The following is a 14773-nucleotide window of genomic DNA, read 5'->3' on the forward strand; positions in this document are numbered from 1 at the left end:
TAACCTCCGTATCCTCACACCCACAACCCCACCCACCCTCCCCATACCCACACTAACCTCCGTATCCTCACCCCCACAACCCCACCCACCCTCCCCCCATACCCACACTAACCTCCGTATCCTCACCCCCACAACCCCACCCACCCTCCCCCCATACCCACACTAACCTCCGTATCCTCACCCCCACAACCCCACCCACCCTCCCCCCATACCCACACTAACCTCCGTATCCTCACCCCCACAACCCCACCCACCCTCCCCCCATACCCACACTAACCTCCGTATCCTCACCCCACAACCCCACCCACCCTCCCCCCATACCCACACTAACCTCCGTATCCTCACCCCCACAACCCCACCCACCCTCCCCACATACCCACACTAACCTCCGTATCCTCACCCCCACAACCCCACCCACCCTCCCCCCATACCCACACTAACCTCCGTATCCTCACCCCCACAACCCCACCCACCCTCCCCCCATACCCACACTAACCTCCGTATCCTCACCCCCACAACCCCACCCACCCTCCCCGTACCCACACTAACCTCCGTAACCTCACCCCCACAACCCCACCCACCCTCCCCATACCCACACTAACCTCCGTATCCTCACCCCTACAACCCCACCCACCCTCCCCCCATACCCACACTAACCTCCGTATCCTCACCCCCACAACCCCACCCACCCTCCCCATACCCACACTAACCTCCGTATCCTCACCCCCACAACCCCACCCTCCCCCCCATACCCACACTAACCTCCGTATCCTCACCCCCACAACCCCACCCACCCTCCCCATACCCACACTAACCTCCGTATCCTCACCCCCACAACCCCACCCTCCCCCCCATACCCACACTAACCTCCAAATCCTCACCCCCACAACCCCACCCACCCTCCCCGTACCCACACTAACCTCCGTATCCTCACCCCCACAACCCCACCCACCCTCCCCGTACCCACACTAACCTCCGTATCCTCACCCCCACAACCCCACCCACCCTCCCCGTACCCACACTAACCTCCGTATCCTCACCCCCACAACCCCACCCACCCTCCCCGTACCCACACTAACCTCCGTATCCTCACCCCCACAACCCCACCCACCCTCCCCGTACCCACACTAACCTCCGTATCCTCACCCCCACAACCCCACCCACCCTCCCCGTACCCACACTAACCTCCGTATCCTCACCCCCACAACCCCACCCACCCTCCCCGTACCCACACTAACCTCCGTATCCTCACCCCCACAACCCCACCCACCCCCCCATACCCACACTAACCTCCATATCCTCACCCCCACAACCCCACCCACCCTCCCCATACCCACACAAACCTCCGTATCCTCACCCCCACAACCCCACCCACCCTCCCCCCATACCCACACTAACCTCCGTATCCTCACCCCCACAACCCCACCCACCCTCCCCGTACCCACACTAACCTCCGTATCCTCACCCCCACAACCCCACCCACCCTCCCCCCATACCCACACTAACCTCCGTATCCTCACCCCCACAACCCCACCCACCCTCCCCCCATACCCACACTAACCTCCGTATCCTCACCCCCACAACCCCACCCACCCTCCCCGAACCCACACTAACCTCCGTATCCTCACCCCCACAACCACACCCACCCTCCCCATACCCACACGAACCTCCGTATCCTCACCCCCACAACCCCATCCACCCTCCCCATACCCACACTAACCTCCGTATCCTCACCCCCACAACCCCACCCACCCTCCCCCCATACCCACACTAACCTCCGTATCCTCAACCCCACAACCCCACCCACCCTCCCCCCATACCCACACTAACCTCCGTATCCTCAACCCCACCCACCCTCCCCCCATACCCACACTAACCTCCGTATCCTCACACCCACAACCCCACCCACCCTCCCCATACCCACACTAACCTCCGTATCCTCACCCCCACAACCCCACCCACCCTCCCCCCATACCCACACTAACCTCCGTATCCTCACCCCCACAACCCCACCCACCCTCCCCCCATACCCACACTAACCTCCGTATCCTCACCCCCACAACCCCACCCACCCTCCCCCCATACCCACACTAACCTCCGTATCCTCACCCCCACAACCCCACCCACCCTCCCCCCATACCCACACTAACCTCCGTATCCTCACCCCCACAACCCCACCCACCCTCCCCCCATACCCACACTAACCTCCGTATCCTCACCCCCACAACCCCACCCACCCTCCCCCCATACCCACACTAACCTCCGTATCCTCACCCCCACAACCCCACCCACCCTCCCCCCATACCCACACTAACCTCCGTATCCTCACCCCCACAACCCCACCCACCCTCCCCCCATACCCACACTAACCTCCGTATCCTCACCCCCACAACCCCACCCACCCTCCCCCCATACCCACACTAACCTCCGTATCCTCACCCCCACAACCCCACCCACCCTCCCCGTACCCACACTAACCTCCGTAACCTCACCCCCACAACCCCACCCACCCTCCCCATACCCACACTAACCTCCGTATCCTCACCCCTACAACCCCACCCACCCTCCCCCCATACCCACACTAACCTCCGTATCCTCACCCCCACAACCCCACCCACCCTCCCCATACCCACACTAACCTCCGTATCCTCACCCCCACAACCCCACCCTCCCCCCCATACCCACACTAACCTCCGTATCCTCACCCCCACAACCCCACCCACCCTCCCCATACCCACACTAACCTCCGTATCCTCACCCCCACAACCCCACCCTCCCCCCCATACCCACACTAACCTCCAAATCCTCACCCCCACAACCCCACCCACCCTCCCCGTACCCACACTAACCTCCGTATCCTCACCCCCACAACCCCACCCACCCTCCCCGTACCCACACTAACCTCCGTATCCTCACCCCCACAACCCCACCCACCCTCCCCGTACCCACACTAACCTCCGTATCCTCACCCCCACAACCCCACCCACCCTCCCCGTACCCACACTAACCTCCGTATCCTCACCCCCACAACCCCACCCACCCTCCCCGTACCCACACTAACCTCCGTATCCTCACCCCCACAACCCCACCCACCCTCCCCGTACCCACACTAACCTCCGTATCCTCACCCCCACAACCCCACCCACCCTCCCCGTACCCACACTAACCTCCGTATCCTCACCCCCACAACCCCACCCACCCCCCCATACCCACACTAACCTCCATATCCTCACCCCCACAACCCCACCCACCCTCCCCATACCCACACAAACCTCCGTATCCTCACCCCCACAACCCCACCCACCCTCCCCCCATACCCACACTAACCTCCGTATCCTCACCCCCACAACCCCACCCACCCTCCCCGTACCCACACTAACCTCCGTATCCTCACCCCCACAACCCCACCCACCCTCCCCCCATACCCACACTAACCTCCGTATCCTCACCCCCACAACCCCACCCACCCTCCCCCCATACCCACACTAACCTCCGTATCCTCACCCCCACAACCCCACCCACCCTCCCCCCATACCCACACTAACCTCCGTATCCTCACCCCCACAACCCCACCCACCCTCCCCCCATACCCACACTAACCTCCGTATCCTCACCCCCACAACCCCACCCACCCTCCCCCCATACCCACACTAACCTCCGTATCCTCACCCCCACAACCCCACCCACCCTCCCCCCATACCCACACTAACCTCCGTATCCTCACCCCCACAACCCCACCCACCCTCCCCCCATACCCACACTAACCTCCGTATCCTCACCCCCACAACCCCACCCACCCTCCCCCCATACCCACACTAACCTCCGTATCCTCACCCCCACAACCCCACCCACCCTCCCCGTACCCACACTAACCTCCGTAACCTCACCCCCACAACCCCACCCACCCTCCCCATACCCACACTAACCTCCGTATCCTCACCCCTACAACCCCACCCACCCTCCCCCCATACCCACACTAACCTCCGTATCCTCACCCCCACAACCCCACCCACCCTCCCCATACCCACACTAACCTCCGTATCCTCACCCCCACAACCCCACCCTCCCCCCCATACCCACACTAACCTCCGTATCCTCACCCCCACAACCCCACCCACCCTCCCCATACCCACACTAACCTCCGTATCCTCACCCCCACAACCCCACCCTCCCCCCCATACCCACACTAACCTCCAAATCCTCACCCCCACAACCCCACCCACCCTCCCCATACCCACACTAACCTCCGTATCCTCACCCCCACAACCCCACCCACCCTCCCCATACCCACACTAACCTCCGTATCCTCACCCCCACAACCCCACCCACCCTCCCCATACCCACACTAACCTCCGTATCCTCACCCCCACAACCCCACCCACCCTCCCCATACCCACACTAACCTCCGTATCCTCACCCCCACAACCCCACCCACCCTCCCCGTACCCACACTAACCTCCGTATCCTCACCCCCACAACCCCACCCACCCTCCCCCCATACCCACACTAACCTCCGTATCCTCACCCCCACAACCCCACCCACCCTCCCCGTACCCACACTAACCTCCGTATCCTCACCCCCACAACCCCACCCACCCTCCCCATACCCACACTAACCTCCGTATCCTCACCCCCACAACCCCACCCTCCCCATACCCACACTAACCTCCGTATCCTCACCCCCACAACCCCACACTCCCCCCATACCCACACTAACCTCCGTATCCTCACCCCCACAACCCCACCCACCCTCCCCATACCCACACTAACCTCCGTATCCTCACCCCCACAACCCCACCCACCCTCCCCATACCCACACTAACCTCCGTATCCTCACCCCCACAACCCCACCCACCCTCCCCATACCCACACTAACCTCCGTATCCTCACCCCCACAACCCCACCCACCCTCCCCGTACCCACACTAACCTCCGTATCCTCACCCCCACAACCCCACCCACCCTCCCCATACCCACACTAACCTCCGTATCCTCACCCCCACAACCCCACCCACCCTCACGCGTGTTCCTGAATCTGCTGACCTGTGTCTGGGGGTTCATATTTTGTCTTCACTCCCTCTGTCTCTCCTCCCTCTCACTCAGTCCTCCCTGTCTCCTCCAGGAAAGTTCTAGAACAGCGCGATGAAATCTATGAGAAGATTGCGCAGCATCTCCAACTCAAGAACGTCATTGAACGGCTACAGGTGGGTTCCATCATTTCCCAGCACGATCCTGGGGCTGAATGGCCTCCTGTGCCTGTGTAACAGACTGGAGGAGGAGGGGCTGAATGGCCTCCTGTCCCTGTGTAACAGGCTGGAGGAGGGAGGGGGCTGAATGGCCTCCTGTTCCTGTGTAACAGGCTGGAGGAGGGAGGGGGCTGAATGGCCTCCCATTCCTGTGTTACAGGCTGGAGGAGGAGGGGCTGAATGGCCTCCTGTTCCTGTGTAACAGGCTGGAGGAGGGGGGGGCTGAATGGCCTCCTGTTCCTGTGTAACAGGCTGGAGGAGGAGGGGGCTGAATGGCCTCCTGTTCCTGTGTAACAGACTGGAGGAGGAGGGGCTGAATGGCCTCCTGTTCCTGTGTAACAGGCTGGAGGGGGAGGGGGCTGAATGACCTCCTGTTCCTGTGTAACAGGCTGGAGGAGGAGGGGGGGCTGAATGGCCTCCTGTTCCTGTGTAACAGGCTGGAGGAAAAGGAGGGGCTGAATGGCCTCCTGTGCGTGTCTGAGAGCTGTCTGTGAATCGAACCGGAGACCGCAGACCGGGACGAGAAACAAAACCCCCTCCTCCGTTGTCCACGAGAGGTTCTGGGGGAGGAGGGGAAGGGAAGGGAAGGGGCATCCCCAGCCGCTGCTACGTAAATGCACTGTCAGCCTCGTGTCTTCCAGGAGGCGGAGAGCAAGAGCCTGAAGATGCAGGTCGACCTGGGATGTAACTTCTACGTTCAAGCCAACGTGTGAGTATTAACCAGCTCACCCCCCAAGGACCCCGACACCCCCTCCCTATCCCCGTCCCCTCCTCCAGCCCCTACACCCCCTCCCTATCCCCGTCCCCTCCTCCAGCCCCTACACCCCCTCCCTATCTCCGTCCCCTCCTCCAGCCCCTACACCCCCTCCCTATCCCCGTCCCCTCCTCCAGCCCCTACACCCCCTCCCTATCTCCGCCCCCTCCTCCAGCCCCTACACCCCCTCCCTATCTCCGTCCCCTCCTCCAGCCCCTACACCCCCTCCCTATCCCCGTCCCCTCCTCCAGCCCCTACACCCCCTCCCTATCTCCGTCCCCTCCTCCAGCCCCTACACCCTCCTCCCTATCTCCGTCCCCTCCTCCAGCCCCTACACCCCCTCCCTATCTCCGTCCCCTCCTCCAGCTCCTACACCCCCTCCCTATCTCCGTCTCCTCCTCCAGCTCCTACACCCCCTCCCTATCCCCGTCCCCTCCTCCAGCCCCTACACCCCCTCCCTATCGCCGTCCCCTCCTCCAGCCCCCTACACCCCCTCCCTATCCCCGTCCCCTCCTCCAGCCCCCTACACCCCCTCCCTATCGCCGTCCCCTCCTCCAGCCCCCTACACCCCCTCCCTATCTCTGCCTGAGCTGCCTCATTGCTGCGTACTCCACTTCCTGAGAGCAGTGCCTGACGTTCAGCTCTGCTTGCAGACCGGACGCATCGATGATGTTCGTCTCCGTAGGCTATGGATTCTTTGTGGAGCTGACCTTCCCCGAGGCACTCCGCTTTCTGGAGAGGAAGACCCAGCACCTCAACGAGTGAGTATCCACCCAAACCCCACCCGCCATCCCCACTCCTGTTCGCTTGAGGCAGCGGTGAGGAGGTGGGGGTGGAGTGGAGGGTCCTGGAGCAGAGGGGTGTCTGGTCCAACCTCCCCCCGAGAACATCGTGTGGGATGACCACTCCTCCAATTGGACACTCCCACCCAGTTCAGGCCCTGCTGCGTCAGCAGGGGTGGGAGGGTGGGAGTGTTGGAGCTCAGCCGGGCATTCCTAATGAGCCCAGCTACCTCGGGTGGGAGGGAGGGAGTGTTGGAGCTCAGCCGGGCATTCCTAATGAGCCCAGCTACCTCGGGTGGGAGGGAGGGAGTGTTGGAGCTCAGCCGGGCATTCCTAAAGAGCCCAGTTACCTCGGGGGAGGGAGGGGGTGTTGGAGCTCAGCCAGGCATTCCTAATGAGCCCAGCTCTCTCGGGGGAGGGAGGGAGGGGGTGTTGGATCTCAGCTGGGCATTCCTAATGAGCCCAGCTACCTCGGGGGAGGGAGGGAGAGAGTGTTGGAGCTCAGCCGGGCATTCCTCATGAGCCCAGTTGCCTCGGGGGAGGGAGAGAGTGTTGGAGCTCAGCCGGGCATTCCTCATGAGCCCAGCTACCTCGGGGGAGGGAGTGGGTGTTGGAGCTCAGCCGGGCATTCCTAATGAGCCCAGCTACCTCGGGGGAGGGAGTGTTGGAGCTCAGCCGGGCATTCCTAATGAGCCCAGCTGCCTTTGTGCGTCGGCAGGTGGTAGCGTCCCAACTTCTGAGCCAGGGGAGACCTGCGTGTGTCCTGGAGAGGGCGAGGGTTATAGGAAGGGGCTGTTCCCCTGAGGGATTCCTGCGGAGATGTTCCAGCAGAGCATTACCACTTTCCTTTGTGCCAGGAGTAACGCAGCTGAGTGGGCACCGGTTCTCCGGTATCCTGGCAGCGGGTAGGAGCGGGGTGGTCCCTACAACCGCAGCTAACCCATGTCTCTTCCCCCACACCCACACTGCCCCCCCCCCCCCCAGGTCAGCGGCCAGACTGACTAAGGACTCAGCGAAAATCAAGGGGAACATCCGCATGGTCCTAGAGGTGAGGGTAGTGGCTACCAGGTCCTTGGGATCTCAGGAGCTGGGGATCTGGTGTTTGGGATCTTGGTGTGAGCTGGGGATCTGGTGTTTGGGATCTCAGTGTGAGCTGGGGATCTGGTGTTTGGGGATCTCGGTGTGAGCTGGGGATCTGGTGTTTGGGGATCTCGGTGTGAGTTGGGGATCTGGTGTTTGGGGATCTCGATGTGAGCTGGGGATCTGGTGTTTGGGATCTCGGTGTGAGTTGGGGATCTGGTGTTTGGGATCTCGGTGTGAGCTGGGGATCTGGTGTTTGGGATCTCGGTGTGAGTTGGGGATCTGGTGTTTGGGATCTCGGTGTGAGCTGGGGATCTGGTGTTTGGGGATTTCGGTGTGAGTTGGGGATCTGGTGTTTGGGGATATCGGTGTGAGTTGGGGATCTGGTGTCTGGGGATCTCGGTGTGAGCTGGGGATCTGGTGTTTGGGATCTCGGTGTGAGTTGGGGATCTGGTGTTTGGGATCTCGGTGTGAGCTGGGGATCTGGTGTTTGGGGATTTCGGTGTGAGTTGGGGATCTGGTGTTTGGGGATATCGGTGTGAGCTGGGGATCTGGTGTTTGGGATCTCGGTGTGAGTTGGGGATCTGGTGTCTGGGGATCTCGGTGTGAGCTGGGGATCTGGTGTTTGGGATCTCGGTGTGAGTTGGGGATCTGGTGTTTGGGGATATCGGTGTGAGCTGGGGATCTGGTGTTTGGGATCTCGGTGTGAGTTGGGGATCTGGTGTCTGGGGATCTCGGTGTGAGCTGGGGATCTGGTGTTTGGGATCTCGGTGTGAGTTGGGGATCTGGTGTTTGGGGATCTCGGTGTGAGTTGGGGATCTGGTGTTTGGGGATCTCGATGTGAGCTGGGGATCTGGTGTTTGGGAATCTCGATGTGAGCTGGGGATCTAGTGTTTGGGATCTCAGTGGGAGTTGGGGATCTGGTGTTTGGGATCTCAGTGGGAGCTGGGGAGCTGGTGTTTGGGATCTTGGTGTGAGTTGGGGATCTCGGTGTGAGGTGGGGATCTGGTGTTTGGGATCTCAATGGGAGTTGGGGATCTGGTGTTTGGGGATCTCGGTGTGAGTTGGGGATCTGGTGTTTGGGATCTCGGTGTTAGTTGGGGATCTGGTGTTTGGGGATCTGGTGTTTGGGGATCTCAGTGGGAGTTGGGGATCTGGTGTTTGGGGATCTGTTTTAAAAAATTCTCAAGGTCAGGTTCGTAGGAGAGTAGTCTGACACAGAACAAACGACCAAGAGGCGAGTCTGCTAGAATATGAGCATTTTATTCCCCGCAGCGTCGCCACAACCAGGTCTCATACTTACAACGGGTCTGGCTTATACTCACTCTACATGTTACCGGAACTGGGAGCCGTCAGTTCTCGTAGAGCGGTTGCCAACAACCCACGCTCGGCGGTTAAACGTAACCCCGGAGCAGACTCACCGAACTGGAGACTTTTCCAGCTGATATACTCTTTTCCAGATATAAACATTCATGTGAACAGCAGAGCAAGGCTAAAAAACACATTCCATTCTGGTTACATACAGATAAGAAGATTCACACGGGGAGGTGTGTAATAAGATTCACACGGGACTAAGCAACACCTCCATTCCGGTTAGATTCACACATGTATTGGGACATAATTTTTAACCGTTTCACCACATTCCACTGCTTGGCCCAATACATGTGTTACATTATGCTTAATTCAGTTCAATTCGTTTCAGTTAATTTCAGTTCAGTCAATTCAGTGTAGTTCAATTCAGCTCAGTTCAGGTCTGTTCAGTTCAATTCAATTGTGTTCAATTCAGTTCCGTCCATTTCAATTCAATTTAGCTCAGTTCCATTTTGTTCCGTTCAATTTGATTCACTTCAGTTCCACTCAGTTCAGTTCAGTTCAATCCCATTCAATTCTGTTAACTCCGCTTCAGCTTTTTGGACATGCCCACATCCTCCGCTGTACCCCAGGCAAGGGGTTCTTCGGCAGGACTGGGATCCTCTCAAGGGTGGACAGCAGCGACCCTGGGGTTCCTCCGGTCGCCCCCCACCATTTCTCAAACAAACTGCCACGTCATGCCACGGTCCATGCCATCCCGGGACGGTCGGGACCTCCACAGTTTGTTCTTCTGGTTTCTTAGTCTTTTTCCAAAACATTGTTCTGTATCAAAATCTCTCCTCAATTGCGATTGACCCTGCTCGCAGCGCCAAATGTTTTAAAAAATTCTCAAGGTCAGGTTCGTAGGAGAGTAGTCTGACACAGAACAAACGACCAAGAGGCGAGTCTGCTAGAATATGAGCATTTTATTCCCCGCAGCGTCGCCACAACCAGGTCTCATACTTACAACGGGTCTGGCTTATACTCACTCTACATGTTACCGGAACTGGGAGCCGTCAGTTCTCGTAGAGCGGTTGCCAACAACCCACGCTCGGCGGTTAAACGTAACCCCGGAGCAGACTCACCGAACTGGAGACTTTTCCAGCTGATATACTCTTTTCCAGATATAAACATTCATGTGAACAGCAGAGCAAGGCTAAAAAACACATTCCATTCTGGTTACATACAGATTAGAAGATTCACACGGGGAGGTGTGTAATAAGATTCACACGGGACTAAGCAACACCTCCATTCCGGTTAGATTTACACATGTATTGGGACATAATTTTTAACCGTTTCACCACAGGATCTCCGTGGGAGTTGGGGATCTGGTGTTTGGGGATCTCGGTGTGAGCTGGGGATCTGGTGTTTGGGGATCTCGGTGTGAGTTGGGGATCTCGGTGTGAGTTGGGGATCTCGGTTTGAGCTGGGGATCTGGTGTTTGGGATCTCAGTGTGAGCTGGGGAGCTGGTGTTTGGGGATCTCGGTGTGAGTTGGGGATCTCGGTGTGAGTTGGGGATCTCGGTTTGAGCTGGGGATCTGGTGTTTGGGATCTCAGTGTGAGCTGGGGAGCTGGTGTTTGGGGATCTCGGTGTGAGTTGGGGATCTGGTGTTTGAGATCTCAATGGGAGTTGGGGATCTGGTGTTTGGGGATCTCGGTGTGAGTTGGGGATCTGGTGTTTGGGGATCTTGGTGCGAGTTGGGGATCTGGTGTTTGGGATCTTGGTGTGAGCTGGGGATCTGGTGTTTGGGGATCTCGGTGTGAGTTGGGGATCTGGTGTTTGGGATCTTGGTGTGAGCTGGGGATCTGGTGTTTGGGGATCTTGGTGCGAGTTGGGGATCTGGTGTTTGGGATCTCGGTGTGAGTTGGGGATCTGGTGTTTGGGGATCTAGGTGTGAGCTGGGGATCTGGTGTTTGGGGATCTCGGTGTGAGTTGGGGATCTGGTGTTTGGGGATCTCGGTGTGAGTTGGGGATCTGGTGTTTGGGGATCTGGTGTTTGGGATCTCGGTGTGAGCTGGGGATCTGGTGTTTGGGGATCTCAGTGGGAGCTGGGGATCTGGTGTTTGGGGATCTCAGTGGGTGCTGGGGATCTGGTGTTTGGGATCTCGGTGTGAGCTGGGGATCTGGTGTTTGGGATCTTGGTGTGAGTTGGGGATCTGGTGTTTGGGGATCTCAGTGGGTGCTGGGGATCTGGTGTTTGGGATCTCAGTGTGAGTTGGGGATCTGGTGTTTGGGATCTCGGTGCGAGTTGGGGATCTGGTGTTTGGGATCTTGGTGTGAGTTGGGGATCTGGTGTTTGGGGATCTCAGTGGGAGCTGGGGATCTGGTGTTTGGGGATCTCGGTGTGAGCTGGGGATCTGGTGTTTGGGGATCTCGGTGTGAGTTGGGGATCTCGGTGTGAGTTGGGGATCTCGGTTTGAGCTGGGGATCTGGTGTTTGGGATCTCAGTGTGAGCTGGGGAGCTGGTGTTTGGGGATCTCGGTGTGAGTTGGGGATCTCGGTGTGAGTTGGGGATCTCGGTTTGAGCTGGGGATCTGGTGTTTGGGATCTCAGTGTGAGCTGGGGATCTGGTGTTTGGGGATCTCGGTGTGAGTTGGGGATCTCGGTGTGAGTTGGGGATCTCGGTTTGAGCTGGGGATCTGGTGTTTGGGATCTCAGTGTGAGCTGGGGAGCTGGTGTTTGGGGATCTCGGTGTGAGTTGGGGATCTCGGTGTGAGTTGGGGATCTCGGTTTGAGCTGGGGATCTGGTGTTTGGGATCTCAGTGTGAGTTGGGGAGCTGGTGTTTGGGGATCTCGGTGTGAGTTGGGGATCTGGTGTTTGAGATCTCAATGGGAGTTGGGGATCTGGTGTTTGGGGATCTCGGTGTGAGTTGGGGATCTGGTGTTTGGGGATCTTGGTGCGAGTTGGGGATCTGGTGTTTGGGATCTTGGTGTGAGCTGGGGATCTGGTGTTTGGGGATCTCGGTGTGAGTTGGGGATCTGGTGTTTGGGATCTTGGTGTGAGCTGGGGATCTGGTGTTTGGGGATCTTGGTGCGAGTTGGGGATCTGGTGTTTGGGATCTCGGTGTGAGTTGGGGATCTGGTGTTTGGGGATCTAGGTGTGAGCTGGGGATCTGGTGTTTGGGGATCTCGGTGTGAGTTGGGGATCTGGTGTTTGGGGATCTGGTGTTTGGGATCTCGGTGTGAGCTGGGGATCTGGTGTTTGGGGATCTCAGTGGGAGCTGGGGATCTGGTGTTTGGGGATCTCAGTGGGAGCTGGGGATCTGGTGTTTGGGGATCTCAGTGGGTGCTGGGGATCTGGTGTTTGGGATCTCGGTGTGAGCTGGGGATCTGGTGTTTGGGATCTTGGTGTGAGTTGGGGATCTGGTGTTTGGGGATCTCAGTGGGTGCTGGGGATCTGGTGTTTGGGATCTCGGTGTGAGTTGGGTGTCTGGTGTTTGGGATCTCGGTGTGAGTTGGGAATCTCGGTGGGAACTGGGGATCTGGTGTTTGGGATCTCAGTGTGAGTTGGGGATCTCAGTGGCAGCTGGGGAGCTGGTGTTTGGGATCTCAGTGTGAGCTGGGGAGCTGGTGTTTGGAGTTCTCGGTGTGAGTTGGGGATCTGGTGTTTGGGTTCTCGGTGTGAGTTGGGGATCTGGTGTTTGGGATCTCGGTGATAGATGGGGATCTGGTGGTTAGGATCTTGGCGGCAGTGGGGTGATCTCAATGGGAGTTGGGGAATCCAGTCAGCTGGGTAGTCTGTGGGTTCCCCTCTGACCCAGGCCTGAGCGGTTGCTAACGGCAATGGATTCCAATTAATCGCTGACTGACCTCTCCCTCCTTCCCTCCGATTGCAGGCTCTCTGTGAGCTCCAGGGGATCCAGGACTTACCCGAGATGGAGAATCGCAGAGAGGTGTTCTGATGGCCCCTGTCAGGGGGGAAGCAGAGTGCGGAGAGGGGCCGAATGGTGCCGATGACTCCCATAGCTGAACAGCGCGGTGTACGTACCAGAGGAAGAGCTTGAAGCCTCACAGAGAGACTGTGTAACGCTGCGGAGTGTCTCAGTATTTATAAAGCTCACTGCATAGAAGTGGACCATTCCTCAGAGTTCGTTTCAATCCAGCTCCTGCACTCACATATACACACTCTCACACACGCACAGACTCTCCCTGGGGTACGGGCTCCCACACACACACACACACACACACAGACTCTCCCTGGGGTACGGGCTCCCACACACACACACACACACACACACACGCACAGACTCTCCCTGGGGTACGGGCTCACACACACACACACACACACAGACTCTCACTGGGGTATGGGCTCACACACACACATACACACACACACAGACTCTCCCTGGGGTACGGGCTCACACACACACACACACAGACTCTCCCTGGGGTACGGGCTCACACACACACACACACACACACAGACTCTCCCTGGGGTACGGGCTCACACACACACACACACAGACTCTCACTGGGGTACGGGCTCACACACACACACACACAGACTCTCACTGGGGTACGGGCTCACACACACACACACACACACACACACACAGACTCTCACTGGGGTACGGGCTCACACACACACACACACACACACACACACAGACTCTCACTGGGGTACGGGCTCACACACACACACACACACACAGACTCTCACTGGGGTACGGGCTCCCACACAGACACACATACACACACACACACACACACAGACTCTCACTGGGGTACGGGCTCCCACACACACAGACTCTCACTGGGGTACGGGCTCACACACACACACACACACACACAGACTCTCACTGGTGTACAGGCTCACACACACACACACACAGACTCTCCCTGGGGTACAGGCTCACACACACACACACACAGACTCTCCCTGGGGTACGGGCTCACACACACACAGACTCTCCCTGGGGTACGGGCTCCCACACACACAGACTCTCCCTGGGGTACAGGCTCACACACACACACACACACACAGACTCTCCATGGGGTACGGGCTCACACACAGACTCTCACTGGGGTACGGGCTCCCACACACACACACACACAGACTCTCCCTGGGGTACGGGCTCACACACACACACACACACACACACAGACTCTCCCTGGGGTATGGTCTCCCACACACACACACACACACACACAGACTCTCACTGGGGTATGGTCTCCCACACACACACACACACACACACACAGACTCTCCCTGGGGTATGGGCTCCCACACACACACACAGACTCTCCCTGGGGTACGGGCTCACACACACACACAGACTCTCCCTGGGGTACGGGCTCACAGACACACACAGACTCTCCCTGGGGTACGGGCTCACACACACACACACACACACAGACTCTCCCTGGGGTACAGGCTCACACACACACACACACACACACAGACTCTCACTGGGGTACGGGCTCACACACACACACAGACTCTCACTGGGGTACGGGCTCACACACACACACACACACACACACACACACACACACACAGACTCTCCCTGGGGTACGGGCTCACACACACACACACACACAGACTCTCCCTGGGGTACGG

At 58.7% G+C, this 14773-nt stretch overlaps 1 protein-coding gene across 1 annotated transcript; it reads left to right on the forward strand.

Moving 5' to 3' along the window:
* The first annotated feature begins 5076 nt into the window (after positions 1 to 5076).
* uxt (ubiquitously-expressed, prefoldin-like chaperone) lies at positions 5077 to 13288 on the forward strand. The gene is made up of 5 exons (XM_087985737.1): positions 5077 to 5203; positions 5887 to 5954; positions 6653 to 6760; positions 7766 to 7829; positions 13050 to 13288. The coding sequence occupies exons 2-5, from the start codon at positions 5911 to 5913 to the stop codon at positions 13113 to 13115; spliced, it is 282 nt and encodes a 93-aa protein (XP_087841863.1). The 5' UTR covers positions 5077 to 5203; positions 5887 to 5910; the 3' UTR covers positions 13116 to 13288.
* The last annotated feature ends 1485 nt before the right edge of the window (positions 13289 to 14773 follow it).

This window comes from Chiloscyllium plagiosum, unplaced genomic scaffold (genome assembly GCF_037043375.1).
Source record: "Chiloscyllium plagiosum isolate Xiang-an unplaced genomic scaffold, Cpla_swu_hap1 HiC_scaffold_192, whole genome shotgun sequence".
Lineage (NCBI taxonomy): Eukaryota > Metazoa > Chordata > Chondrichthyes > Orectolobiformes > Hemiscylliidae > Chiloscyllium > Chiloscyllium plagiosum.